We start from the raw sequence: 27,764 nt of genomic DNA, 5'->3' as shown, positions 1-27,764 counted from the left end.
AGTAGATAATAAACAAAAGTGAAATTAACAACAAAAATGACAGTGAGCATTACACTCACAGAAGTTCCAAAATAGTAAATACATTTCAAGTGTTACATTATGTCTATATACAGTGTTGTAACAATGTGCAAATAGTTCAAGTACAAGTATAATTCAAGTACAAAAGGGAAAATAAATAAACATAAAGATGGGTTCTATTTACAATGGGGTTTGTTCTTCACTGGTTGCCCTTTTCTTGTGGCAACAGGTCACAAGTCTTGCTGCTGTGATGGCACACTGTGGTATTTCACCCTGTAGATATAGGAGTTATATAGGTTTGTTTTTTAATTCTTTGTGGATCTGTGTAATCTGAAGGAAATATGTGTCTCTTATATGGTCATACATTTGGGCAGGAGGTTAGTAAGTGCAGCTCAGTTTCCACCTCATTTTGTGGTCAGTGTGCACATAGCCTGTCTTCTCTTGAGAGCCAGGTCTGCCTTCTCAATAGCAAGGCTATGCTCACTGAGTCTGTGCATAGTCAAAGCTTTCCTTAAGTTTGGGTCAGGTATTCTGCCACTGTGTACTCTCTGTTTAGGTCCAAATAGCATTCTAGTTTGCTCAGTTTTTTTTGTTAATTCTTTCCAATGTGTCAAGTACAGTAATTCTCTTTTTGTTTTCTAATGATTTGGTTGGGTATAATTGTGTTGTTGTCCTGGGGCTCTGTGGGGTCTGTTTGTGTTTGTGAACAGAGCCCCAAGGACCAGCTTGTTTAGGGGACTCTTCTCCAGGTTCATCTCTCTGTAGGTGATGGCTTTGTTATGGAAGGTTTGGGAATCACTTCCTTTTAGGTGGTTGTAGAATCTTTTCTGGATTTTGATAATTTGTGGTTATCAGCCTAATGCTGCTCTGCATGAATTATTTGGTGTTTTACGTTGTACACAGAGGATCATTTAGCAGAATTCTGCATGCAGAGTCTCAATTTGGTGTTCATCCCATTTTGTGAATTCTTGGTTGGTGAGCGGACCCCAGACCTCACAACCATGAAGGGCAATGGGTTCTGTAACTGATTCAAGTATTTTTTGCCAGATTCTAAATGGTATGTCAAATTTGATGTTCCTTTTGATGGCATAGAAGGCCCTTCTTGCGTCTCAGATCGTTCACAGCTTTGTGGAAGTTACCTGTGGCGCTGATGTTTAGGCTGAGGTAGGTATAGTTGTTTGTGTGCTCTAGGGCAACGGTGTCGAGATGAAATTTGGATTTGTGGAACGCCATTATTTTTGTCTTACTGAGGATTGCTGTTATTCTCTCTCTCTCTCTGTCTCTGTCTCTCTCTCTCTCTCTCTCTCTGTCTCTCTCTCTGTCTCTCTCTCTCTGTCTCTCTCTCTCTCTTTCTCTCTCTCTCTGTCTCTCTCTCTCTCTGTCTCTCTCTCTCTCTCTCTCTCTCTCTCTCTTTCTCTCTCTCTCTCTGTCTCTCTCTCTCTGTCTCTCTCTCTCTCTCTGTCTCTCTCTCTCTGTCTCTCTCTCTCTCTCTCTGTCTGTCTGTCTGTCTGTCTCTCTCTCTCTCTCTCTCTCTCTCTCTCTGTCTCTCTGTCTCTCTCTCTCTGTCTCTCTCTCTCTCTCTTTCTCTCTCTCTCTCTGTCTCTCTCTCTCTCTGTCTCTCTCTCTCTGTCTCTCTCTCTCTCTCTGTCTCTCTCTCTCTCTCTCTCTCTCTCTCTTTCTCTCTCCCTCCATAGTGTAGAATCTTTACTGGTTAGGTTACCTCTGGATTAGAAAATATAAGCATGGGAGAAAATCTCCAACATCGCCTTTCCTTTACCTTTCTTGCCAAAGGACTTTTTGGACACACAGGTGGAGTTTGTTCAGTGTGTCTCTCAGAGACAGGAGTGTGTTACGACTGTCTGATCCTTGTCTGACAGAGAACAAAGCAGACGGAGGAGGAGAAAATCATTAATTGTGTTTATTTTAATGGAGGCTGTGTGTAGTTGGCCTCGATATGACTTGTTCTTAATCAGACGTGTACAGTTCCAAAAGTACTGCGTGGTCAAGCCTAGGCATGGTGAATACAGTTAGCATTGCATATTGCAGGGTTTCATAGACGAAGCAACACAACACACTGCTGCACTGAGGCTGGAGCCTAAACTGCCGTAGCTCGTGAGGGGTTAACCTGTGTTTCCTGAATAGCCTCCGTGCACTCGGGGATGGCTCTGTACTCTCTCCAAGCTTTCCCATGAGCCTTTGCCCTGTTCTGTTTGTTTGTGTGATCCTTTCCCCCAGGCCACTGTTCCACACAGCTGGACGGACACACTGAGCCTGCCCAGGGTGCTCACTGACTCTATCCCAGCATCCTGCACTTTCCCCACCTGACCGCCCTCTCTCTCTCTCTTTCTGCGTGTGTGTGTTTTAACAGGTGCAGTACCGAGAGCTGAAACTGGATCTCAGTCATAGTCCAAATAAGAGGAAGAAAAACAACCCGGGGTAGCTGGCTTTGTCCGCCCACTGAATCTTCCCTCCCTCAACGGCCCGACACCAAGGAGCAGAGGAAGGCTGGTCTGGACCTCCTCGACTCACTCTCTCTCTCTCTCCACTTTTTTCCTCTTTTTCCTCTTTCTCCCTCTTCTACTGACTTTAAATATACATGTACAGGCTCCCGAAGTGTAATTATCATTGTAGAAAGAGACAGCAAGAGAAAAATCGATAAATTCCGAGTTTAGAGATGAGCGTGGATGAAAGTGAACCGGATCATTCCGGACCCAGGTGTCTACAGCATTGTACCAGTCTGACAGATGTACAAGTCATGCTCGACTGTGTGACAGTTATGAGTTCATCCGAAGAGGTTTCAGACATTTTTTACATAATTCCCCGTAAGGAACATATCATTTAACCCTATCAGAGTCAGAAAGCCGCTAAACAGGTAGAATGGCTGGTCTACTTTTCAAAATCTGAACTCCCAATGACCTCTGGGTGTAAGCATGTGGAACAATAGATAAAGAGCTTATTTATTCATTATTTTACAGAATGTTGTAAATAATTTTTTGTTGTGTTTACATTTTGGATTAAATTATTCTATTTTGGGGGGGGGGTTGTTCTTTCTGCACCAAGCCTCCATCTCAGCCAGTATACAGTGTTACCTATTAGCACGTTAGCCTCCAGTTACAGTATGTCCTGCTGCTCGCACACTGCACAGAGACAACTAAAACAGATAACCCTATAGTACACCCTTCATTGGCATCTTCGAAGCTGTATTTGTACGTTTACACTTTGCCCACGTTTCTAATTGCCTCTCACCGATTTCTTAAGCAACTAGATATTTTAAGAGGTCAAATGTTAATTGTCTTTTCAGTTCTTAGGCCTATATACATATCACCCTGTTCCAGTGGTCCTTGACGATCCAAATGAATGATAACTTCAAAACCTCAAAAACTCCTCTTTTAAATGGAACTGAAAACTGCTGCAGTCCTGCCAATATGCCATTCTCCCGATCTGCACTACCATCAATAGTGCAGATCAGTGTTTTTCTACCCAGAAATAGGGTGTCGTTTCCCCCCAGAAGAGGCAGGCAAGTGTAGATTGCTGCTGTGCCACTGAGCTAATATAGATGTCACCCTGTGCAAACAGAATCGCCAGGCAGGCCTTAGGCAGCCCAAGCGGTAATCTTATTTGAAAGGCTGGTCTCCTCTCCTCTCATCTCCACATGTTGCCTCAGTGGGCACACACACACACACACTCTCCAGCACTGTGCCACAGGCTGGCCGCCATCTCCATCTGCCCCACCTCCTGCTCAACTTTGATCTCTCTTTCAAGGGATGAGTTTGTGCATACGCGTATGTGTGTGTATGTGTCCCACTGGGCAAAAAACTGGTTGAATCAACGTGGTTTCCACGTCAGTTCAGCCCAAACAATGCTACGCGATGACGTCGAATCAACGTGGGAAAGCTGAGCGATTTGCAAAAATTCGATCCACGTCAGGGAATTTCGCCTTTTTTTCCCCCCGCCCAACTTTCAACCTAAATTCAATGACCAGATGAAATGTTTGGTTGATTTCAGGTTAGTTGACAATTGAACCAAGGGTAAATCAAAGGTAGACGTTGAACTGACGTCTATGCCCAGTGGGGTGTTTATGCAAAGCAAACAAGCAAGCTGCATGGAGGGTGTCCCCGTACACTGTGTGTGTGCATGCTGGGTGTGTATGCATGCTGGGTGTGTATGCTACATGTGGTGCACATGTAAATGTGCATGGGTGCATGTTTCTGGAGTTGTCTGTCTCTTCTGGCTCTGGAGAGTGATGTAGATGGGACTGTGAACCTGTAGGGCCAGACGCTGCGTTTGGTGGCGGAGAGGTCGCCCGCTAGACGAGCAGCCAGTTAGCCGCTGTGTGACAAGACAAGACGATGGGTGGCCAGAGACCGCAGGGCTTTGCGTGTATGTGTGCGCACCCTCTTTCCAAAGCCCTCCCATCATCCCTCTCACTGTCCCTCTCTCATTCGTCAGCGGTTAGGATCGTGGCCCTGTCGGAAGGGAACGTCTCCTGGGTCTCTCCCGAAAGCATCTGTTGAGAGATCACAGCGTAGGCTACATCTGAAGGGGCCTTCCACTCTTCCACATACCCCTCTCCCCCCCTCCCTCCCTCCCTCCGTCCCTTAAACTTCAACAAGCGTAGATCTGCCACTTTGGAAGGCCATTGGTTTGGTTTGAGAGATGCACTTGAAATACAATAACATGCTCCGTGGAGAGTAGGACCTACGAGGGTTATATCATCCTCTCTAAAATGCAGACTCGTGTCTATTTTTATTGCCTAAAGGGGACCGTTTGAAAACCTGAATATGTATGTGTGAACTACTGTACGTGGTATAATTTACAGTAACTGTGGTGGGTATATTGTGTTTGGTCTTATATCCAAATATTAAAAGTTTTATAACATTGTTATGGCGATGTATGCAAGCAAGCCAAAGTGATTTATAGGACGCGACAGGAAACAAAATGCTAAACAGAATGTATCGGACGGACATGAAGGAAAATGGCACTTTCATTTGCACACCCTTTTTTTTTTACTCAACTTACTTTTTTTGGAATGATGTACATAATATGCCTGTAAATGGTCTGATGTTGGTTGATGATCTTGTATAGGTGTATGCTTGTCATTTCTCTCCGAGGTATTTTTGCCTGCAGTGTTGCCTGTGACATCATCTTCACTCTCCTAGTCCTGGCCAATGGTTGTAGAGGACAAGGACGGGGATTTGGGGTGGGTGGGCAGTGAAGGGAAAGTTATGAGAAAATAATGTACATCTAATACGACCAATAAATTCACCAGATGTATGTCGATAATTTTGGAAAAACTTGTAAAAGATTAAATATTTTGTATCATCTATGGAGATTTTTCATTCATTGCCAAAAACGGCATTGAGCTTCACGAAGACAAATACATAGCCAGCTACACAAAAGGTTGGTTCGAAGTGCATACCACCCGGGAGGGCCCTTGAGGCCCCTGTGTGAATCCTCTGACCAGATCATTTATTAGTCTGGGAGTCCCGCCACTGTCTGAACCGCCTCCATCTAAACTCCTGTACATCACTCCTCACAGCCCCGTAAATGACGACATGCGTACCCAGCCAGTGGTACTCCCCTCCACAAGAAGAGATCAGGAAGGAACACTGGGTCATTAGTCTCTCCTCCTCTGACAAACACACATCATCCTCACATGTCAGGATGTAATCGCTAGCTCCCTCTAACACACACAATCACCCACTACAGTATAAGCCCATCTCTGTATTGAAGTTCCCCACTCAGGGAATAGTTTGTGTGGCCAGGCTAGGTTGTATTCTTGAGCACCCAGAGGTGGGCTAGTCTTACTCCTGGTTACCCCCCACGTGGCCCACAGATGAGGCTCTTCCATCTCTGTCTTGTGCTCCCAGCTCAGGACACTACGTGACCAAACATGACAGGACCCATCCGGCTCAATAGATGCTTCCACTGCCAAATACAAAGACAGACCTTTGGTGAGTGCCTGTGCTGGTGCATGTTCAACTGACACGCACCTCCGTTTGTTGCCCTTTCAATTGCTCTGCAATCGAATGCGAAGCAGCATGGTTGCTCACAATGGTGGAACTGCTGCAGTGAGTTGTTGCTTATTTTAAAGACTCCTGACCCGTACCAGCCACCATAAAGAAGTGAACAGCCTTACAGGGTTAGAGGCTACTGTATCTTCCCCTGCATGGAGAAGACAATTGGGGGAAGAGCATGGGTAGCTCTGCCAATATTATGTTGATTTGAGTCCTGTTGAGTTGTAGTTTAGTTGCTTTGAGATTCATTTGTCATTCCCTGTAACGGATTAAGCTCTTATTAAAGTACTACTGTTATTGTTTATAGACACCTGTCCGTCTCGTGCTGCACGATCACATGCACATGTGACACGTCCACCTACGGGCATGCCACACAGTAGGTGTCAAATGGGGGGGGGGGGTCTGCCCTAAGATGGCCGCCATAGTAAAGACTACACGACCCATAACCCTGTACTATACAGGTCACCTGGTCTATGTTCAGTTGCCAAATGTTCTTGAACATTGCAGATAGAAATGCCGTGAATTGAGCCAATGTAATTCCTTATTCTACATGCCAGAGAGGCATGTTCGATCTACATAGCCTATTTCTATTTGAACGTTCCACAACATTCAATTCTGCAGAAAGTGTCGCTGGACTGAGTGGCTTTATTATATTGGCAGCACCTGCACTGCATCGGGACTCTCCATAAACCTCTGATTTTTGAAGGAATGACTTTGGTTCAGTTTGAGTAAGTTATATGCTCTGACAGAGCTAGCCCATTTGATTTAGTGGGATTAATTTATTTCTAAATTTGTCATTAAAAAGTGTTTCTTTTACCTTTCACCTGCGTCCTGAGTTTGTACTATGATTTTTCTGTTCGCGATCCTTGAATGCGTCAAGCCTTGGCTACACCACCGCTTATATGTGGCCTTACGGGAGTCAAAGCCACATCCCGTGTGTTGCAACTAAAGAGCTGTTTATACCTGGCTCTAACATGTCCTTAGTCCTGATCGTGCCAACATTTTTAGACAGGTGTATACAAAATACACTTTGATCTGATCTTCCTGGCCACCTCTGGAGGTAGTCAGGCACACGTTGTGTCCGGACATCTTACAAGTGTAGACGGTGAAATAATTAAAATCATTATCCCGCCTTATAAAATAATTGACAGGTGGCACCATTGACTTATGGCATCAATATGAGTCTTAAAATAAATATATATTTTTAAGAATATCTGTCAAATAATATGCGTAAAGGGAGGGACCAGGAAATTTGGTCACAATGCAGACAGATATGAAACAGAGCTTTTATCCAACCAATCACAATTGCTCAGCCCCTGAGGCGGAGCTTCCTTTAGAACAAGATTAGTTTACCATCGACCATAGACCCGTTTGGGAGGATTTGACTTATTTTAGACCATTCCATGGTAAAATCTCCACCCACCCAGGTCACCAGGTAATACAAACGGAATTTGCCCGTTGTGGCTGGGATTAAATACGAGGCAGTTTTAACACTCGAAAATCAGCTGTCTAGTGTGCTAATCTATAACAGATTGGAGGGGAAGGTTCAAGGTGAGGGGGCTTGGATCTTCTCATCCTTTGCAGTTTGTATGGGGCCTAGGAGAGCCCTATTGTGACCGCTTTACTCCACCAGTAGCGACCCACGTTTTACATACCCATGATGACTCACCGGGTTTTTGACCCATAGTTTAATAAAAAAAAGGCTGCGGTAATTGGTTAAACCTACCTATCCTTTAGGATATAACTACCTACCTAGCCCTTGATTGCATCCATATGAGGAAGTTGTGCAGCCACTGCGAATCATTACATATTGTACCACTTCTCAATACAAAATATATTTATTCAAAATCTATAAAAACACAGTGTTAACATGAAAATGTGTATGAAAAATTGAAAAAAAAGAAAGAAGACTAACAGTGGTAGTGTAATGTCACATGATTAACATGAATACAAATGTAAACAACAATAATTTATGCATGTCGCAATTCACTCAAAAGTTTATAGAGCAGGGACCTAGACAGTGGAGATCACATTCACAAGAAACGTTGTACATGTTGGCTAAAGCATAAAATACCTTTAAAAGTCTGTTATAGTGCTCTGCTCTATAACGTGCCTATAACGCGCCTGAATCACGGCCGCAGTCAATGTCCATTATCAGTCAGGTGTGTGTGTCACAGTGTGTGTGTGTGAGAGCAGCGCTGCTCTGTGGGCCTTCATCTCCTCCAGCAGGGTGATGAGGAGGCGTGTGTGTGGGCCCTGGCACTCCCTGATAGCGGGACACAACTGAGCCAGGCATTCCTCCACCCCCAACGCGGTCTCCATGTCCTCAGCCAAGCGCACCAGCCGTGGGTCACCCCAGCCCGCCGTCAGCCTCCGGGCAGTGTGGCTCTCCAGGGCTCTGGCCAGCTTCATCCCCAGGGAGAGAGGCCTGTCCTGGGCCTGGGAGGATGAGAAGGGGGGAGGGAAGGGGACAGCCCTCTCTAGCTGGTAGGTGAGAAGCAGGCAAGTCAGCAGGCAGGAGCAGGCCTCCAGGAAGGGTAGGTCTCTGACCTCTGACCCCAGGGCCTCTAGGGCCGCGTCTCCGGCAAGGGCGCTGCGTTGAAGCTCCTCCCTCAGTGTGACGGTGGAGACCAGGTCCAGCGCTGTCCGACCACGACCGTCCCTCTGCTGCAGCAGCTCAGAGCCTGCAGGAAAGATGGACAGAGACAGACAGAGTTCAACTTTAACCTTTCATCTTGACCCCAACAAGATTACTTTAGATTTCTAGTTAGTTTCTACATTCGTTACCATTTTCAATATTTTGGGCATTTCAACTACTGCTATTAATACCATATTTACACCATCGTATGACCGAGCAATAGGGAGTGAAATTGAATTCAACTTTAAACGACATTAAAACAGTGCCACTCTTAAGAAAACATGGTCATGTTTTTGAAACGTTGCACACATGTGCAATTAGGGCCTGAGAAGCATCAGTGATGAAATCATGACACACAACGAACGCACGGTTGAGCAGCCAATTTAAGAAACGTAATTATGAAAATACACTGAGTACACAAAACATTATGAACACCTGCTCTTTCAATGACATAGACTGACCAGCTGAATCCAGGTGAAAGCTATGATCCCTTACTGATGTCACTTGTTAAATCCACTTCAATCAGTGTAGACGAAGGGGAGGAGACAGGTTAAAGAAGGATTTTTAAGCCTCGAGACAATTGAGACACGGATTGTGTGTGTGTGCCATTCAGAGGTTGAACGGGTAAGGCAAAATATTTACTACGGGTTATGGTAGTAGGTGCCAGGCACACCGGTTTGAGGTTGTCAAGAGCTGCAACGCTGCTGGGTTTTGTCACACTCAAAATGTTCCATGTGTGGCAAGAATGGTCCACCGCCCAGAGGACATCCAGCCAACTTGACACAACTGTGGTAACCATTGGAGTTAACATGGGCCAGCATCCCTGTGGAATGCTTTTAACACCTTGTAGAGTCCATGCCCCGACGAATTGAGGCTGTTCTGAGGGCAAAAGAGGGTGCAACTCAATATTAGGAAGGTGTTCCTAATGTTTTTTCATACTCAGTGTCAGACTACATGGGGGCCAATGGGACTGTTTTAGATATATACAGTGGAGACAGAGAGAGAGAGAGAGAGAAAGAAAGAACAGCTGTTAACCCACAGGGCCAGCCAAGGCATTCAACTCACTTTACTGCTAACTTACGTTGACACTATTAACTTTAAGTTTTAGGTTTACACATGCTTATGTAACACATTAGACTGTCAGTGCAGATTAATCAAACTGAGAGGCATTGCTAAGGGTTGGGAAACCGACATTATGAGGCTAGAGTACAATAAAGTTATTATCGTTCAAACACAAGACCGATTTGATCTTCTCACGAACCACATTTCTCCTCGCTCATACACGACATCAGTAGGACTGGACACGACACGTACGTACATACATACATACAAATGTACTTTAACGCAAAGCCGGTTTCACTGTGTGTAGTAGGGCAACGTGTTAAAAGTACTTTGTACATTTTCTTGTCTTCTCTCTCTCTCCTCTTCCCTTTGTGTGTTCATAATAAAAGCCTTTTCCAGCATCGGGCCCACGCACACTTGGCCTATGTGGAGCAGGCCGAGTGTGAGCCCTTTGTTTGCTTTTAGACATCCAATTTCTATGGCAAACTACACTTGATGGCACTTGACTGCTCAACCTCCGCAATGTTCCCGCCACTTGTGAGCTAGTTCAGGGCTCTCTGACGATTCGCCACAGAGTCTGAACGGCAGCCAACAGACAGCCAGGCAGCGGTTTCTGTTTGACAGACACTCTGAGGCTTGTGAAACAGGACGGGTAAAGGAAGGACAATTGTTGTCCTTGTTGTTGGATGCGCGTGGCACGTGTGCAGAGGCGGCATCAGGCTTAAAAAAGGGAGGCTCTTCTTTCGTCCGACGATTTAATACACTGAATGGTGTTCTTTACCTTACGAGTAGAAGCTGCCATTCAGCAAGTTCAAGTAGTTCATTAACTAGGTATTAAAATAAACACTGTACACACATTGGAATTATTGGTTGGCGCTCTCGCACACATAGTAAATACATAGACTTGTGCATACCGTACTCACGCTAAATAATGTTATTTATTATGGAACTTAGGTGGCCATCACGACTTGTGGAGAGAAAAAGGAGCCTGCAAATGAAGAAGAAGTGTTTCTTTCTGTTTCCCTCTTCGAATACAGCTAGCCAGCTCTGGCGCTCGGAGGAATAGCGAAAGTAAAGCACATGACTCGGGTACCACGGGAGGTCAGCTCTCATCTACCTTTATAGTGCTTCAAGCTCAAGTGGCAAAAAAACTCAATCTGCATAAATTGGCGCGTTAATCTACATAAACTTTTACATTAGCGGGGGACATTTACAATGCAGAGGTCAGCCAGGGAGCAGCAGTCAAGGACGTAAGAGCACGGTTTCGATCAAAGCCGCTCTAGAGAGAACTAAAGAGAGGGATAGAGAGAGTGGGGGAGGGATAGAGGGATGGAAAGAGAGAGGTAGGCGAGGTGAGAAGAGTTCTTCACACAAAGCAGGTAATAATAGCCAACCACTCCAGGTTTATTTGGCCTTGCCATTAGGCCCATTGAAAAGGAGTGCTTATGAAGTTTCAGGTCAGTCATGTCATGCTCAGGCAAAGGGCTTTGGGCCTTGAGGTGAAGCATTCACAGTATTTGCCAGGTCTATCAAGTTTAAGAGAGGGGGAGAGAAATGTTGTATGTCGGGAATGGTCAATCTTCGCAAACATCTTCCAGTTTTGAGCCTCAAAAATAGACTTCCAAAGTGGGAATATTTTGTTCACAATAGCTGTAGCTTTCAGTGAGGGGTCCAGCCTTGGGTTGTGCTCTGCATGTGCCTTTCACACCGTCAATTAACATTTCAATGGCAGAAGGCCATGTTCTTGAGTACTTTTTGGAACTCTTCTCCAAAAAGGAAAAAAAAAATATCTTTTCAGTCCACAGAATGCAGGCTCAGCTCAAGTGGCCTTCAACGATCCATGTTTTTGTGTGTGAAAAATCCCTGGCAAAGAAGTGCACCATCATCCGTGACTGTAAATTCTGTTGAAACATCCTGTGGCCCTCCCCTACATGCTTGCTAACTACAGGGCACTTATTGAAATACAGGAAGCCAAATACTAAACCTAGTCGGGTATGATGGGCACAGCCACCAACCCGCCCCCCCACTTATTCTGCTCCCCCTTTCTCCGTGAACTGAGCTCTCACCCCTCCTTCCCCTCTCTTTCTACCCCCCCCCCCCCGAGCTGATTCATTTCCTCCCCTCCCTACTCCATGCAAAAGAGGCCTGGGCTCAAATCAGACCCATCAGTGTGAGTGATGTGTCAGGCTGGGTGAGGCAGGCTTGACGTGGTCCTGGCCTGCCTGCCGCTCTGCCGCCATATCAAACTGCCTGACAGACAGGCCACAACATGGGGGAGTAACAGAGACAGAGAGAGGTGTGGGGGGGAATTCAGCAGAGACCTGTCTGTCTCTGTGGCGGTCTTTCTATCCTGCCCGGCTGTGTTCGTCTACCTGTACACACGCGCTACAAAAATACCGGTAACTAACTCAAGATATCTCATCGGCGTAGTTCCCAAATGGGAACAAATGAAGTATAGTGGGCAGAACACACAAGGAGGTGGGCAGAGCCAAGCAGGAGCTAGCGAGCTAACATGTTCTACCGTGTATTTGCATATTTTCGTTAGGGAACGCCTACCCTGAAGTGCACATGTGCAATAACTCAATTCGCCCATGTACTCCTTCTAAACAATGCAATTTTTTCTAACTTTTAGAAATGGTAAAGTCTACAAAACTTTGTGCACTCTGTTCGAAACAGATTTTAATTTGGGGAACAGCATTGAGATGGTGTTTCATCAATGAGAACATTTGCAGAATGTCGGCCAAGTTTCACCTAGCTCAGTGGTCACCTGGTCGATCTACAAACATTCCCTAGTCGATCACCAAACATTTCTGTAAAACAAAAACAGAGAACAAATCAAGGGTACCTATAGGCCTACCGCTGGACAACCAGATCACCATGTTTCCTCGCGCCATAGACTGTAAAAACAAGAAGCCTCGAACGCACAGCAAAGTTGATCATGTGAGATTTCTAAATGTTTAAAACTGACTCGAGAGACAACGAATACAGCAAAGAGCTGCTGTTTAGAGGAGTAAGCTCATGTTTAAGTTGGTATTCAGCCCAGTCAACACTTTGTGTTCTCCCTACTTCCACAAACGCTACAACCAGCACTGCAGCTGCAACGAATGAGCACAGCAACGCGTTTCCATAAGCTTGCGTTGTTATTATTAGCGGCTTGTGCCTTTTTTAATATCAAGGAATATTTACCTTTCTCTGGTCATAGGAGTAACAACATGCATGACGTGCATGAGGCAGAAATAATGCTTAAGTTTCGCCATCAGCTGAAGGACTGTGTCCCCTTTTCCCAGCGGAGGGAGGGTCGGTGAGTCGGGTGAGAGGCAGCCTCACCGCTGCTCCCTTCCTCTGCTCAGACTGACCATCAGATGCAGGCCATCCAGTCCAGTAAAAAACTAAAAACAAATGATTATGCTCACTCAGCTGTGCCTCACAAGTAATACAACAAATGACCTATTACCAGCGTGATCAAATGGTCATATACAGTGGCTACAATGTTTGTAATATCATTTCAAAATGGTCTGAGAAGAGCAAGATTGGCACGGCAATTCAAAGCGTAGCCAATATGCAGCGATAATGGATTGGGTCTATAGGCTACTGCACAAACCTCATTGCTACACAACTGCTTTTTAATTGGTTAAATGTTACATAGGCGTACGTTTTTTTTTGAAGTCGTGTAAATCTGAGCGGTAGATCTCGGCTTGTATTTTGACTCAGAAAGCGATCTCGACTGAAAAGGACTGATGTATCGCCATATTCTCCCACTGGACTTCCTCTCATCACCATATTTGGCGGCAAGACCTAAACCGATTCGGCCTCCCTCCCTCCAACGGAATCCGCCGCTGCCTATTCTTCACAACCTGTCAGTGCTTTACCTCACACTTACACTGCACACACAAATACACACACCCCTACACACACAGAGAGCGAGAGAGCGTTGGAAGAGTGTCCGGGGCTTGGTACGATATTGGCTCCTGCATCACGGAGAGCGATTAAAATGAGTCCAGGTATTGGCGCAATGTGTCAGATATGCTGCTCTGGAGATAAATAAAACACCTGGGGGATTAAATGTGAGCAGGGGTAATTACGCTATTTGCTCTACGTGTGTGTGTGTGTGTGTGTGTGTAGCTCTGCTCATGCAGGCGGGGGAATTCACACGCCTCACGAATGCTACTGCAGCCTGCACCAGTCAGACGCAGCCTGATTGCCACACACACCATCACACACAGAGCACAGAGCCCTCTGGCCTTTAGAGGGCAGGCAAAGACAAGAAATACAAAAGCCAGAGTGGAGGAGGGGAGAAACAGAGCAAGGAGTCCTAGTTCCATCCCCCTCTCTCTCTCCCTCTCGGTGTCTGCTTTAGTTCCAGACGAGAGACGCAGAGGCAAACAGACTGGGATGCGGCTCCACAGCACAGCAGAGCACAGTAAACATCCCACTCTCTATTTCCCCTTCCACCAGACAGAAAGACAGCGAGAGACTGTGTGAACTGAGACCAGGGGCAACACCCCCAGAGGAGCACCCCTGCCCTACAACAACAGCAACCATAGGAAGACAATAGCACAGCATCAACCAATGGCACGGCCCAACCACAGTCAATGTACACATCTCAACAGCCAGCGGGATAAAGCTTATTCTCCTAGTCTCCAGTCTACTTTTTTAAAGACGACTGATTTGGTGAAATCACTGTGGATAAAGGAACAGGAGACAAAGAAACAAACCCACTATGGCCGGGACGATATCAGTATCGCGATACTTGTTTGTATCGTGGCAAGGAAACACAAAGCGGCTTTAACTTCTTGAGGAAAACAGCCCTAACGTTGGAAACAAACACCATTGTGTTGTCATCCAGAGTCACATGTATTTCTTTTCCAAGCTACAGCAAACAATATTTTACACACAGCAGGTTTTTAAAAAGGACATACTAGTTTGGTCTACTTCATGTTTTCATTTTTGCCATGTAAAAAAAATGATTGCGATACTGGTATCGTCACAGCCCTAGAAACCACTTGCCATTGTTGAGACGCAGCCCACATCTTTAAGTGAACCCAGCCTGCTAGCAGTAGCTAGAGTCGTAGGGATGTTTGTTTGTTAGCGGTGGTAATGAGAGCTATCCGGTTGAAGGGCTCATCACCCAACCAAACATAGGCCTGGGCAGACAGAGATTAGAGGCAGATTATGGGCCAGAGGGTTAGGGTTGAAGGCTGGACTCTAGCTGTAATCCCCCACGGGCACACCTGCCACACACACAGCCGTTATGACATCTACAGGACGAGGAACCAACAGATTGGAGGCGACATTGTAAATCCCTTGCTGCCCAGTATTCGGGCTTTATGCTGATTTGCAGCACTTTGATAATAACTTCGATAAGGCACAGTGTCTTGTCAGTAGATGACTAAGGAAGTGCAGGGAAATGGCTAAGAAAAATGACATTGGCCATATCCTGTGACCTACTCAGACTTGTTACTGTGTAAGGGTCCGAGCAGCTTTAGTGCCCTTGGACCCTCATTTGCACGTGGACAACATATAAGGAAGGAACTGGGTAGGCAACTTAGTACACAAAGCAGTCATGACCTCTTACAAACGGAGGGTCTATAAAACTACTCACTACCACACATTCAACACAGCTGGAAAAATGTAACAATATAGAAGTCTTGACTTGTCTTAATCTCTCGTGGCCAGATTCACGGGAAGTGACAACCGTCGCGCAATTTTTACTTTTGGGTAACCATGATCAGATACGTCTGAACTACGGCTTCTTCATGTTGCTCTTGGACACGGTGGTGTTGTCTTTTGGGTCGACACACAGTCGGATTCAAGTGAAGACTGATTGCTGGCGTTTTTGAGGTCCGGCCTGAACAGAAAGAAGAGACAGCCATAGGAAAAGGACGCGGCTACGCCCCTGTCCGGAAACAGAGACGCTAGACGTTAACCTTGGGGCCGTGCTTGTGTCTAGCCCGTCGCCCCTTGTTCCTCCGAGAGGAAAGGCACGCAACTGGACCTTTGGAAGAGAAGGAGAAAATGGAGCGTTACAGGAGGAGTTGCTCGACCTGTGTGTGTTTACGCCACTCGCATAAAAGAAGCCTCCTACCCTTCCGAAGCTGCCTCGGTAGGCAGTAAAAACACAGCATCGGGCAAGTGGTTCTAACAGAGGAGGGCTAGTCTGGTCTAAGAGGGAGGTGGATGGAAAGTACAGTGAATGTACTTTGAGGCCTTATGCGGTTAGGTGGGCTGCAAGAAATCTTGCAAGACCAGAAAATAGCACAAACCCAAGTAGAAGTGCAACCTTGAAATATATAGCAGCTTGCCTGCATGCACACACACACACACACGTGAGAGGAGCATGAAAGGGGAAACTCTTCTATAGATAGATAGAGGAGACATCCAAAACACCATTAAAGGCTGCGAGAGAAAGAGAAAGTAGAAATTTGGTGGCGAACCCAGGGAGGGTCTAACCTTTTAAAACACAGCCTGAAGTTCTGCTGAAACACACACACTGGCCGTAGTGAGGGGTAAGCAACATGCTAACAACGTAGCAGTCGCTACCCGAACGTTTCTGGTTTCAGTCCCAGCTGCGACGACTACCGAGTTGACCCCGATCAAGGCAAGGCGAGGTTTACCCGCCATTTTGGAAACGTCTCTCCGCATCACAGCCTGAGGACATCTGTGACACTGCACAAGTCTGAGGGGACCAAGCTGCTTCCTTTGCCGCCGAGCTAATGACATCTTTCAGTTCCACAAACATGAATTCAGAACTCAAATGAATTGGCTTGGGAAGGGAGGGGTGACTGACTCAGACAAGCTGACGAATGCTTGGTGGTGTGACTAACAAACAAGCAGCCGCAGAAGAGGTCTGGTAGAACATAAATCGCTGTCCTCAATTGAACAATTAATTTGCAACTGCTTTTAGGAGCTACTGCCCCTAAAAACCAACTAATCCCTTCGAGTCAGAAACGTTTATTCTAGTGTCAAAATTGACTACAATGTGTAAATAGCACCATTTTTGTCAAAGTCGTCTAAAAGTTTGGAACCGAAATGTGTCACAATGAGTAAATGAAGGTTGGGTTTGGATTACAATCATGTCCACGTGCAAACCGCCCCCTACATCGCTTCCCTTCATTGAATGGGGCTCCGTTGTTTCATCGCCCCCCAACCAACGATTTCAAAAAGATCACGGACGTCTGAGACTGAAACGCCTTTACGGATTGACCATGCAACGCACGCTTAAAGCAGGATACACAGCCAACAACTATGGTTTGCATGCCCTGCCGATGGACCCTATCATGCGGGGATAGGTGATTGAGATGTGTTGGTCCCCAGTGGTGATGAGTACACCGGTAGCCAGCTAACAGAGACGAGGGGACAACAGTATTTTAGCTAGCAATGCTAACATTAGCATTGCTAGCTAATTTTGTCAAACTTACCTAGTAACATTGCCATCTCACTAAAGTACATTTGACATCATCATAATATGACAAATTGTTTCCTACTAATTATTTGCCTATTTTAGCAATGCCATCGTATTTCTAAGTTAGTGTAACGTAGACAAAACAGTCACATTAGCCTACGAGGTGCAACCCATGTCTAGGGCACAAATAAATATTGGATGCAGCTATGGTGGTACGAGCTAACTCATGTCTGACTACAACAGTGTACTAACTAGCAGCAACAAATTCAAACCAACCCAGAGCCATAGAAGAAACAATGTCACAGTTGGTTGAAAAGTGTAACGTCCCCACTGGCCTGAATCTAATCCAATCTGGAGCCAGTCAAGTCTACATCTGTAAAGCATAGAATTTGCAAACAAACGAGATTACGTTATTTCTCGAGCTATGTTTATAATTTAGGAATGATGACAATGGTTGACCCTGTTTTTCTGTTTGACAAAGTGCACTTTTGGATGCCAGAGTGATCCCCGGGCCATGAACGGATGCCAGGACCTACCAGAAGGAGCAAAGGTGGGTATCATAACATGTCCAGCAATGTGATTACAAATGGTTTAGTGACCAATCATTTCATTAATTGTTCACTTGCTATTTTCACAGCTTGTCAGGAAAGACCTCAGAATACAAGTGTGTCACGCAACACAAGTACCCTTGTGACACCTCTTACTGTCAGTCTCCCTCGACTCCTATGAAAAGGACACGCCGTAAGGCTTCTGATAGTGACCCGAGTTACTGCCCTGATGACACAGACGGCTTCATCCACAATGATAGGTAATGTGTGTTGTGAAAAGTTGCATAAAAAAAATTCCTGGCTTGATAAAATAATAGGCTAATTCCCCAGCCAAGCAGATACATCTAGTAGAGTCATTTAAGTTGTGAAGTGCATTAGCAAAAAGCTTTGTACTTTTATTTAGAACCAAATGCAACTTACCACGTGGCTGTATAGTACGTCACCCACAGGCCCTCCCAGTCAACACCACTTCATAAGATTGACTGCTGCAGTGGTTCGATAGATGTCCAGTTTGCAAAACCCTTTCCATTCCATGTGTCACTGATGAACTCTGCCTGTTTCTACAGATGGACTGGCGCCTCAGTCGTTTGATGGGGAGACCATAATTGAGTAGCTTTTACCTGACCTGTTCAAACTTCAACGTAGCACCTGTTTGTCTGTCAGATATCACCCATCCTAACTGCCGTTGGTAATAGAACTGTGACTGTGTGTGTTCACAGAAACATGTACGGAGCCATGGAGACTTGCAAGATGTCGTGATGAAGTCCAGACTGACATACAGGCTTGATACTGATGTCTCTGAAGAGAGAGAGACCTGGCACTCAGCATACAAATTATACTAGACAACTTTTTCTTGTATTGTCCTTTTTTTAAATTATTGAATGTTATCAGTCAGTATGGTGGGGGAAACCCTGTGTATTCTGCACCAGGATCCGGGAACTCCTGTTGTATACGGGACACCGCACAGGAAGGAATGACCACTCTGACATGTTTGCCAAGGTAGCCCCATTACCAGCAGACAAAAACGCCGATAGGCACAGTATCTGGCACAGCTGGGAATGACAATGAAAAGGTGAAAGGTGCACATTGTTATATTAGCAGAAGACTGCCTCTGTGGTATTATGTAAAGGCTTGTTTAATCTACATGGACCTGTTACTACATTTGACATTCATCAAAACCCTTAGTTTGTTACTCGGTGTGTATTCATTCCTTGCGTTATGATTTTTCTATCATGTTCTCTCGGCATTGTTGGGAAGGGCCCGTAAGTAAGCATTTCACTGTTAGTCTACACCGGTTGTTTACCAAGCGTGTGACATAACGATTTGATCTGCAGAAATTCAGCAATTGCATTCTTCTCATATTACTCTGTAGGCTACTGACCTATTCAAAGCTTCCTCCGGCATCTCACCATACACCTGCCTGTAGTTATTGAGCTCCACCTGCAGGAGGTTTGTTCGTTGCGATTGAGTGGGGGGGGAAACATCTGCGGCCAAGGTTCTGACAGATGGGTGTGTCTTGGTGGTGGTAAGGACACACCCAAGAAACACCCACATCAAGCCACACCCCCAAGCCAACTCACATTTGGCTTCTGTCATGGCAGCCTGCATTTCTTGAAGAGCAAGCCAAAAAACTAGGTTAAATCAGCGGGTGCAGTTCCTCTTTATCCTACGGTTGAGCAGACGCTCGTGATGAGGAAAGAAAAGTAAAAAAAAAAAAAAAAGACACTAATTAATTAACCTAGTGTAGTGTAGCCTAATCTAAATGAGCTGTTTAGTTGGTGTGTGTTAGCTGGGCCTCAATGAGACTGGATGTAGAGGGTTGCTAGGCTAGGCTAAGCAGACTTGGTCTGCTTACTAACATGGGTGGCTGTATTGAGCCCACGCCACCAGAGATTAAGGCGCAGGGCGACAGCTTGAAGGCTCTTTTCTTCCTGCCTCTCTCTCCCTCTCTCTCTCCACGCCTCTCTGGAGCCGCTCAGAGCTCAGCCACAGCTCCAGGTCATTTTCCATTCCAAATCAGGGGCACTCTCTCTCTCTTTCTGGTCATCCTGCAAAATTTAAACACTCCCAGCCGAGGAGGGGGCACGGCGAGCGGGCACACACGCAGGGTCGTGTGGGCAAGTCTTCAGAGAGCAGAGGGAGGGTAAAGAGAGAGAGGGGAGAGAGCAGGCCTTGCCCTCAGCCATGGCATGCTTTCCCCGCCAGCACCCCAGGGTCGAGGGTGGGGGCCATACGTTCCAACCCCTTCCCTCCCTCCCTCTGTGTCCTCCAGCCAGGGTTATTATTTCAGGGTTACAACACTGCCATTGAAAGGCCTTGTTTGTTTGGCAGTGGCAGCGAGAGCTGCCTTTCCGACCAAGCCCTGGCAGCTGAGTTTGGCTGTTGGGAACAACACAACAGGGTGACAGCCAGGCAGCAGCAATTTAGTATCCACTACAACGCTTGCTAGCTAACCCCACCGCAAAATATATTTTTTTCATGTATAAATGTACTCAGTAATCATTGTAAACCAAATAGTCGGTAGAAAACATATTAATACATTGTAGTTACTTTACTTGACCCTCTTCTTTAAGCTGAATGAGTGGTAAATGGAACCAAGCTGCTGTCCAAGTCGCTCCACAACTGTCTTGATGTGTAGGACCCAGCCGCCTGCTAATCAAAGCCCCTGGTTCGAATGTTCTATTTGACGGGAATCGCTCGCTCTGTCCTTTCCATCGGTCAGCCTGAAGGCCAGTGGTGTCCATGGGGACAGACAGAGACACTGCAACCCCTTCCCTCTCCCCAGCTAGCCCCACTACCTCCAGTCACAACGTCAAGAAATAGAAACTAAGTGAAAGAAAGAGGGGGAAAAGAGCTGCGTGTTAAATTGTGAGCGTGCTCTCGTTCCTCCAGCAGCTGTTGCTCCATCCATCCATCTCTGTGATGTGGCCTAGCGGGCAGAGTCCTAGTAAGACAAGGCTCGCAGTGACTGGTGCAGCCCACACAGACAGCTCACACGCACACTTTCATTTTGCCAACAGTCTCTTCCTCTGACCCCTTTTAAAATTTGCTCCTTTTCTTCCTGTCACCGCTCAAAAAAAAAAAAAAAATCCTCCGTTTTCTCACCGGGACCAAACAATCCCAATCTAATTTACTTTTTGAGGACAGAATATATACATGTGTTAATAGGAAAGCCAAATCAAATTAACTATAATTAGTCAAATTGGAGAGTGAGGCAGGGAAGTGGCGGCAGCCTACATGGGCGTCTTGTTCAACGCTGTCTACCCCCCCACACACACCTACCCATCCCCCCCTCCACCACCATCACACACACACAGCTATGCAACCACTACCTCCTCCCCCCTTTCATTTTGACACACGTCACACTCACTTCAAAGCTCCCAAACAGCGATTGCATGTGGCAAGCAAACACACAGAGACACACAAACTATTTCTGTTGTGACATATTTCCCACCAAACCAGCGTGTGAATTTCACAAGCGGCAGAACCTGACGACTCTAATCTCTTCAAAAAGACATTAACAGACATCTTATGAGTGGATGGGTAATACGTTTGGACAGACGTTGCGATGGAACACAGAAAGGAAGAGAGGGTGGTGGGGGGGGGGGGAGATAGAGATGCATAGATGATTTAGATTTGAGACTGTGGCCGTAAGACTGTTAGGCCGCTAAAGTCCAGTGCCAATTTCCCTGATACATCAAAGCTACATTTCAGACTCATTCATCCATCCATATTCCTCTCACCTCATTCAATAGTTAGGCTACTTTTCCAAATACTATAGTAGTCCAAATAGGCTAGCCCTCAAACTGAAACCAATAAAGTAACTCTTCGACTTTGTGTGTGAATCTATGCATTTGTTTCTCTGTGTGTGTGTGCGTGTGGTCACGGTACCAACATTTTGAATTCGATACCAGGCTTAGTACCACGACACTCGCTACCACGGCAAAAAAATAAGTCGTATTAGCCAGTCATAGAATGACATTTGATTCAGACCGTTAACTCAGCTACTGCTCTATTCAATCGGTGGGTTAATCGGTGGGACCAATAACAAAACAAGTTCCAAATCTCTCTGCCAATAACAGCTTGTTTTTAGTGCCCCCCCCCCCTGTCAAATCGCTAGCAAAATTCTTGCTTGAAATTGTATTTTGATAAAAAAGCTATTTTTGCACATTTTAATGCAAACTATTACAGTAAGGTGCTAAACGGTATTCTCCGGTACTTTTGTATACTTCTAAGCCAGTTGTTTTGAAAGTAGCGCTCACGAGCCAAGAGCGCTCCCCTAAAATTGCGTACTACGTCATATATGATATGTGCACTTCGTCATTGCGCTCTCTCTCACTCTGCTGTGTGCGCATGATGTGCCTCTTGCTAGCTGTCACTCAAATGCTGAGGGGCTGAAGCTCATTGGTTGAAATTGAATTGCTAGGGGCTGGCCCACATAAAAAAATAGGAAAAATGGCACAGCACCGCTTCCAGAAAAACAGCTACTTACAAACTAGGGATTTCATGGCTAATTGAGGTAAAACAGTAATTCTGCATTGACACATCCAGCCCAAAGTGGGAGGTTTCAAAAAATATTTTGAAGTCTTGAGAGTTCCTCTTAATCTCTATACAATGTGAGACACATTTGACAGAAGTAGCAAAAGTAATAATTCTAGTACCGAACCGTTTTTTCATAGACTTCAGTCACCCAAGTCAGACTGTTCTCTCTGCTACCGAAGGGCAAGCGGTACCGGAGCGCCACGTCTAGGTCCAAAAGGGTCCTTAACAGCTTCTACCAAGCCATAAGACTGCTGAACAATTAATCAAAATGGCTACCGGACTATTTACATTGACCCCCATCCCACACTTTATTTTTACACTGCTGCTACCCGCTGTTTATCATCTATGCATTGTCAGTTTACCCCTACCTACATGTACAAATTACCTCAACTAACCTGTACCCCCGCACATTGACTCGGTACTGGTACCCTCTGTGCTTCTACATCTGCATTGCTTGCTGTTTGGGGTTTTAGGCTGGGTTTCTGTACAGCACTTTGTGACATCGGCTGATGTAAAAAGGACTTTATAAATACATTTGATTGATATATAGCCTCGTTATTGTTATTTTATTGTCTGTTTATTTGATTTTTTTACTTGAGTTTCCAAACTCTATTTCTTGAACTGCATTGTTGGATAAGGGCTTGTAAGTAAGCATTTCACAGAAAGGTCTACGGTAAGGTCTACACCTGTTGTATTCGGCGTATACGACAAATAACATTTGATATTTCATGTTCCAGAATGGAAAAAGTACAGAAGTTTCGGCATACCATGCGCGCTGACTGACCTGCATGCTGCAGGAGCATCATGGCGATGTCCGTGTGTCCACCGAGCAGCGAATCATGTAGGGGGCTAACTCCACCCACCTGGCTGTACAGGTGAGGGGTGGGCCGGTGGCGCAGCAGGGCCTCCACACACGCACGGCTGCCATGGTTACACGCCTCGTGCAGGGGCGTCCAGCCTGCGTGGTCTGAGTAGTAACACACACCAGACAAAATGGTCATCCAATTATATTTTAAAGATTGAATTCTACATTATGAGTTAAATGGACGACAACACCTATGACAACCATCAAACAACTTATTATACTGCTAATATCTTCATAGCTAATAGCAGCCATCTTTTCATTTGAAAACCAAATCATCTAGGATACTCTTAATAATTTCTCTACATCCAAAGCTAGACACACACCAAAACGTAATATTTAATAGCTTAAATCTATATTGATCTGAAGAAACAAGTCTAGATCTATACCTAGTGTGCAGTAGGTAGGTTGGTGTATTCTGTAGGTGTAATCGGTCTTATGCTCTCACGTTAACTTCTTATGGCTGCAGGGGGCGTATTGAAAAACTGGAAAATATGTGCCCATTTTCAAACGGCCTCTTAATCAATTTTTACTATTGGATAGAAAACAGTCTCTAGTTTCTAAAAACGTTTGAATTATTTCTCTAAGTGGAACAGAACTATTTTTACAGCCCATTTCCTATCCGGAAGTGAGATTTCCAACATCGATGTCTCTCTTCAAGACCTTGTCTATAAAAGGTCATGTCACTTAGGACTGTAGAAACACGTCATACGCCTTCCCCTGGGTGTCATGCGGAAGTGAGAGCAGAAAGGACTTGAATATCTCGTCCAGGGTTTGAACACAACCTCTTGGAGTGAGACTTGCGCACTTTATTTTTTTTTTCTGGGCGCGAAGTAGGACCTGTACTTGGCTCCTGGAAAACGCTCGTTAAAGGTGAATATGACCTCCGGCTTCGATTTTATTTGATACATGTCACAATATCATCCTAAAGTATGTTTTTTCAATATAGTTTAATTATATTATTGAAATTTATTCTGGACTTTAGACGTGATGCGACGCAAGAATTTTGTCAAGATGGAGAGGTTAGCGTCGCACTGCCAGTGTGCTTGCTAATTCAAGAGGGAAATCGTTCGTTCTGGATCGAAATAAAGACGTTTCTGAACAAAGGACCCCTTGGAGAACATTCTGATGGAAGATCAACAAAGATAAGGACCCAATTTGGGATGCTTTTTCATATATCTGTCGAACTGTGCTATGCTACCGTTCGACTAGAATCAATGTTGCTGTGTGCTAGCTAATGTAGTAAGCTAATATAACGATATATTGTGTTTTCGCTGTAAAACACTTAGAAAATCGGAAATATTAGCTCTATTCACAAGATCTTTGTCTTTCATTAGCTATCCACCATATATTTTTCTGAAATGTTTTATGATGTGTAATTAGTAGTTGACGTTGGTGTCTGTATTTTCTCTGGCTACTCCCGTGCGATTTCTGACTGTACCTATGATGGTAGCAGTAATGTAAAACTGATTTATAGCTAAAATATGCACATTTTTTGAACAAAACATAGATTTATTGTGTAACATGTTATAGGACTGTCATCTGAGGTAGTTTTTTCTAGGTTATTTAGGTTGGTTCTAGGTTAGTTAGGTTGGCTTGTGCATGCTACTTGCATCCTACTTGTGCTGTGAAAAATGTCTGTCCTCTTTTTTATTTGGTGGTGAGCTAACATAAATATATGTGGTGTTTTCTCTGTAAAACATTTAAAAAATCGGACATGTTGGCTGGATTGACAAGATGTTTATCTTTCAAATGCTGTATTGGACTTGTTAATGTGTGAAAGTTAAATATTTTTAAAAAATAGATTTTGAATTTCGCGCCCTGCACTTGAAGTGGCTGTTGTCATATTGATCCCGACTTAGGGCTTGCAGCCCAAACAGGTTAAACAATAGGAGTTCTCTGTCTCGGAGACCAGAGGCCTCGTTATGGGGACAGGTTTGCGTTCCATGTCACTAGAGCATAGAGATCGTTCTCAAACTAGTCCTCCCACCACTCCAAGCCCTTCAGTTTGTCCCGTTTCCTTCGCCATCACGTCTCCGGTTTTACTCTTCGTCCCGTTCACCCAATCTCCACTTAGCACGTTAGACGACCATCAAGCAACGCATCTAAACTATTAAACTAACGATGCATAATAAGCCATTGAAATGGACTGAAAAGGAAGACAGTTATTATATTTTCCCTGGGAGGGGGGGGGGGGGAAACAGGTGAAAATATAAGAGGAAGTGCATTCACTTGGCAGAGCGACTAAATCTAACCTCCAACCCACCCCGTTCCTCCAAGACACACCCTTCGCATTTTAGCTAAAGGTTACACTGATGACGCACACTTCTCTTTTCCTTCCTTCTCTAATTCCACGTTAAAATCGCTCCACGACACCCTAAAGTGGAAGCAGCGAGAGAGAGGGGGGGGGGGACCTACCTTTCACGTTGATGTCGGTCCCAGGAAGTGCTAGGATCTGAAGCAGCGTCTCAACCTGGTTCCTCTTGCAGGCTCTGTGGAGGAGTGTCTCGCCTTCGCCAGGACCACGTCAATGGGCACAAAGGAGAAGAGAGAGAGAGAGAAAAAAAAAGAAGAGAAATCCAAAATTAGGGTGTGTCTTACCCATTGTCCCCCTGTTACACTCACACACCAATAATGTACTGAAGAAATGTCCCCAACGACCACAAAACAAAAAAAATGACCTAAAAAAAGAAAAGGCGAACCTCCAATGAGAATGCGATTTAACAGGAGAGATGACAAACGGGAGGGAGATCAAAAATAAATAATAATAAAGTCATTAAAAAAAAGAGTGAATTGGGCTCTTTCTCCTCCCTCTTTTTTTGGGGACAGAGGGATTTTCCACTTACACCAGAGCCCCACAAAGTTAATAAACGGGCTGCGAGTGTGAGAAGAGCCTCTTCCTGTCACGTATTGTTCCCCTGGAGAAAGTTATGGTACACAGCCCAGGCACAAAGGCTCCAAAAAGGATTCTTCACACATCCAGGGTTCAAAAGCTCCACCGGGCATTACCAACGTACCACGTGATATTTAATCAGCAAACTACAACACCCAGACACAAAAGATGTATTTACATTCCCCCCCCCCGCTCTCTTTTCGATACAATATTAAATCAGGAATATATTAGGAGGGACAGTACCCCCTATTTTCATGTATGGCTGAACTTCACGAGAAAGTTAAAGGCCAAGCATGAGTGCCTCTTTGCTTGCCAGTATAATACAGGACTGCAGAATTCCTAATAAATGCTTTACTAGCCTGCCTGGCCATACAGAGGCTTCACTGGAGCACAGAGCAGGGCATGGGGAGTGGGAGGAGAGGAACGAGGGGGAGAAAGGGAGGAGAGGGCAGACAGAGACAGGACATGCAAGAGTGCAGGGGAGAGGAAGAGAGGCGTGCTGCATTTCAAGGCACAGCGAAATATTGAAAATGCTCGACGCTTTCAACTTGAAGAGTTCCTTTCTTCCCAGAGGTGTCTTTGAGGTTGCATTAGACGCATTAAATGTGTTTTCCACCTGACAAAGAGGTTGAAGGGCGGGACAGCAAAGAAAGAGACGCTGTTTATCTGGAGCTTCGACAACATCTGGACGAGGAACAGCACTGTTCTTTCTTCTTTCTTCGTGTCAAAATGCAGAGGTAAGCCACAAAGCGGAGGGTAGCTTGTGTTGTGGAATATATTTCAGATCTCCAGTGCCAGTTGCCCTGCTGCATCATGCCCCAGCGCCCTCCTCGAAAAAAAACACCTTCCCTTGCAGAGCAACCCAGCGTCTCTTTGGTGCGTTGCCTCTCGCCAGCCCAAAACACAGGAAATCCAAAATTAATCCTGCCTCTCCTCAGTTATGGGTTTTGGAATGCGGTGTTGTCCGTTATGTCCAACTGGAATAGTCCGGATTTTAAAAAGGGACAGCCGGTACTGGTGGATCGGATCTGGCGGTGGAGTTTCACAGAACAGTACCGTGAACCCAACTGCACACTCTCCTCTCTGAGTTACTGGTCCGTACCAATATTCTCACACCATGCGGCGAGGAATACACTGGAGCCAAGATGGCCGACATGAGCACAGTTTCCAACGCAACCTCTCCCTCATAAGCACTACTTCCTCAATCTTCCTATAATACAGTTAAGAAACTCCGATAAATAAGACCACTTTCTTTCCATGTAAATAAATTATCTCCAAATCGAATAAACATAAAACTCAAATGAATAATACACACGAAAAGAAAAAAAAAAACAGCAATAACTAGACGACAGAGAGTGAAGTCCAAGTTGGCCTTAATGAGTTGTTCTGCACTGTGGCAGGTCAGCGGTCTGCACAGTGTGTTCCACCATTACAGCCTCTAAAACGCTGTGATTAAACACCCATTCCACAGCTCCCCATGTGTACACATCCTCGCAAATGCCAGGCCCAATCCACGCACTGTTAAATCACTGTAATGGCTCCAATTTGGACGAAATGCCTCCATTATAGGGGTAATTGCATGCTCAGCATTTATAAGCACGGAAAGGATAAATCCGCCTGTCCTTTTCTATAAATCCCTCTAACAATCCCCCATTTCACTCTTTAATAGAAAAGTTAAATGTACGTGTTGAACCCCTCCACTTTGTCTGTGTAGCCGTGCCACGTGTTGACTGGCAAGCTGGTCCAAAAAGCTGCTGGCAAATCGCTTCCAATAAGAACGCT

The 27,764-nt window shown here is 45.3% G+C and overlaps 2 protein-coding genes across 2 annotated transcripts in view; one reads left to right on the top strand and one right to left on the bottom strand.

The window, feature by feature from the left end:
* The window catches only part of mctp1a (multiple C2 domains, transmembrane 1a), a 102,543-nt gene extending 99,603 nt beyond the window's left edge, over positions 1-2,940 (top strand). Inside the window, exon 21 of the mRNA XM_039013888.1 lies at positions 2,387-2,940. Within this exon, the coding sequence (XP_038869816.1) occupies positions 2,387-2,458 (72 nt within the window). The 3' untranslated portion in view covers positions 2,459-2,940. The remainder of the gene's footprint in view (positions 1-2,386) is intronic.
* Positions 2,941-7,854: 4,914 nt separating this feature from the next.
* The window catches only part of slf1 (SMC5-SMC6 complex localization factor 1), a 39,825-nt gene continuing 19,915 nt past the window's right edge, over positions 7,855-27,764 (bottom strand). Inside the window, exons 16-18 of the mRNA XM_039012713.1 lie at positions 25,508-25,600; positions 23,012-23,194; positions 7,855-8,719 (exon numbers count right to left, since the gene is read on the bottom strand). Coding sequence (XP_038868641.1) covers positions 8,190-8,719; positions 23,012-23,194; positions 25,508-25,600 — 806 coding nt within the window. The 3' untranslated portion in view covers positions 7,855-8,189. The remainder of the gene's footprint in view (positions 8,720-23,011; positions 23,195-25,507; positions 25,601-27,764) is intronic.

Source organism: Salvelinus namaycush, chromosome 18 (assembly GCF_016432855.1).
Source record: "Salvelinus namaycush isolate Seneca chromosome 18, SaNama_1.0, whole genome shotgun sequence".
Taxonomy (NCBI): Eukaryota; Metazoa; Chordata; class Actinopteri; order Salmoniformes; family Salmonidae; genus Salvelinus; species Salvelinus namaycush.
This window is presented reverse-complemented; position numbering and strand designations above follow the sequence as displayed.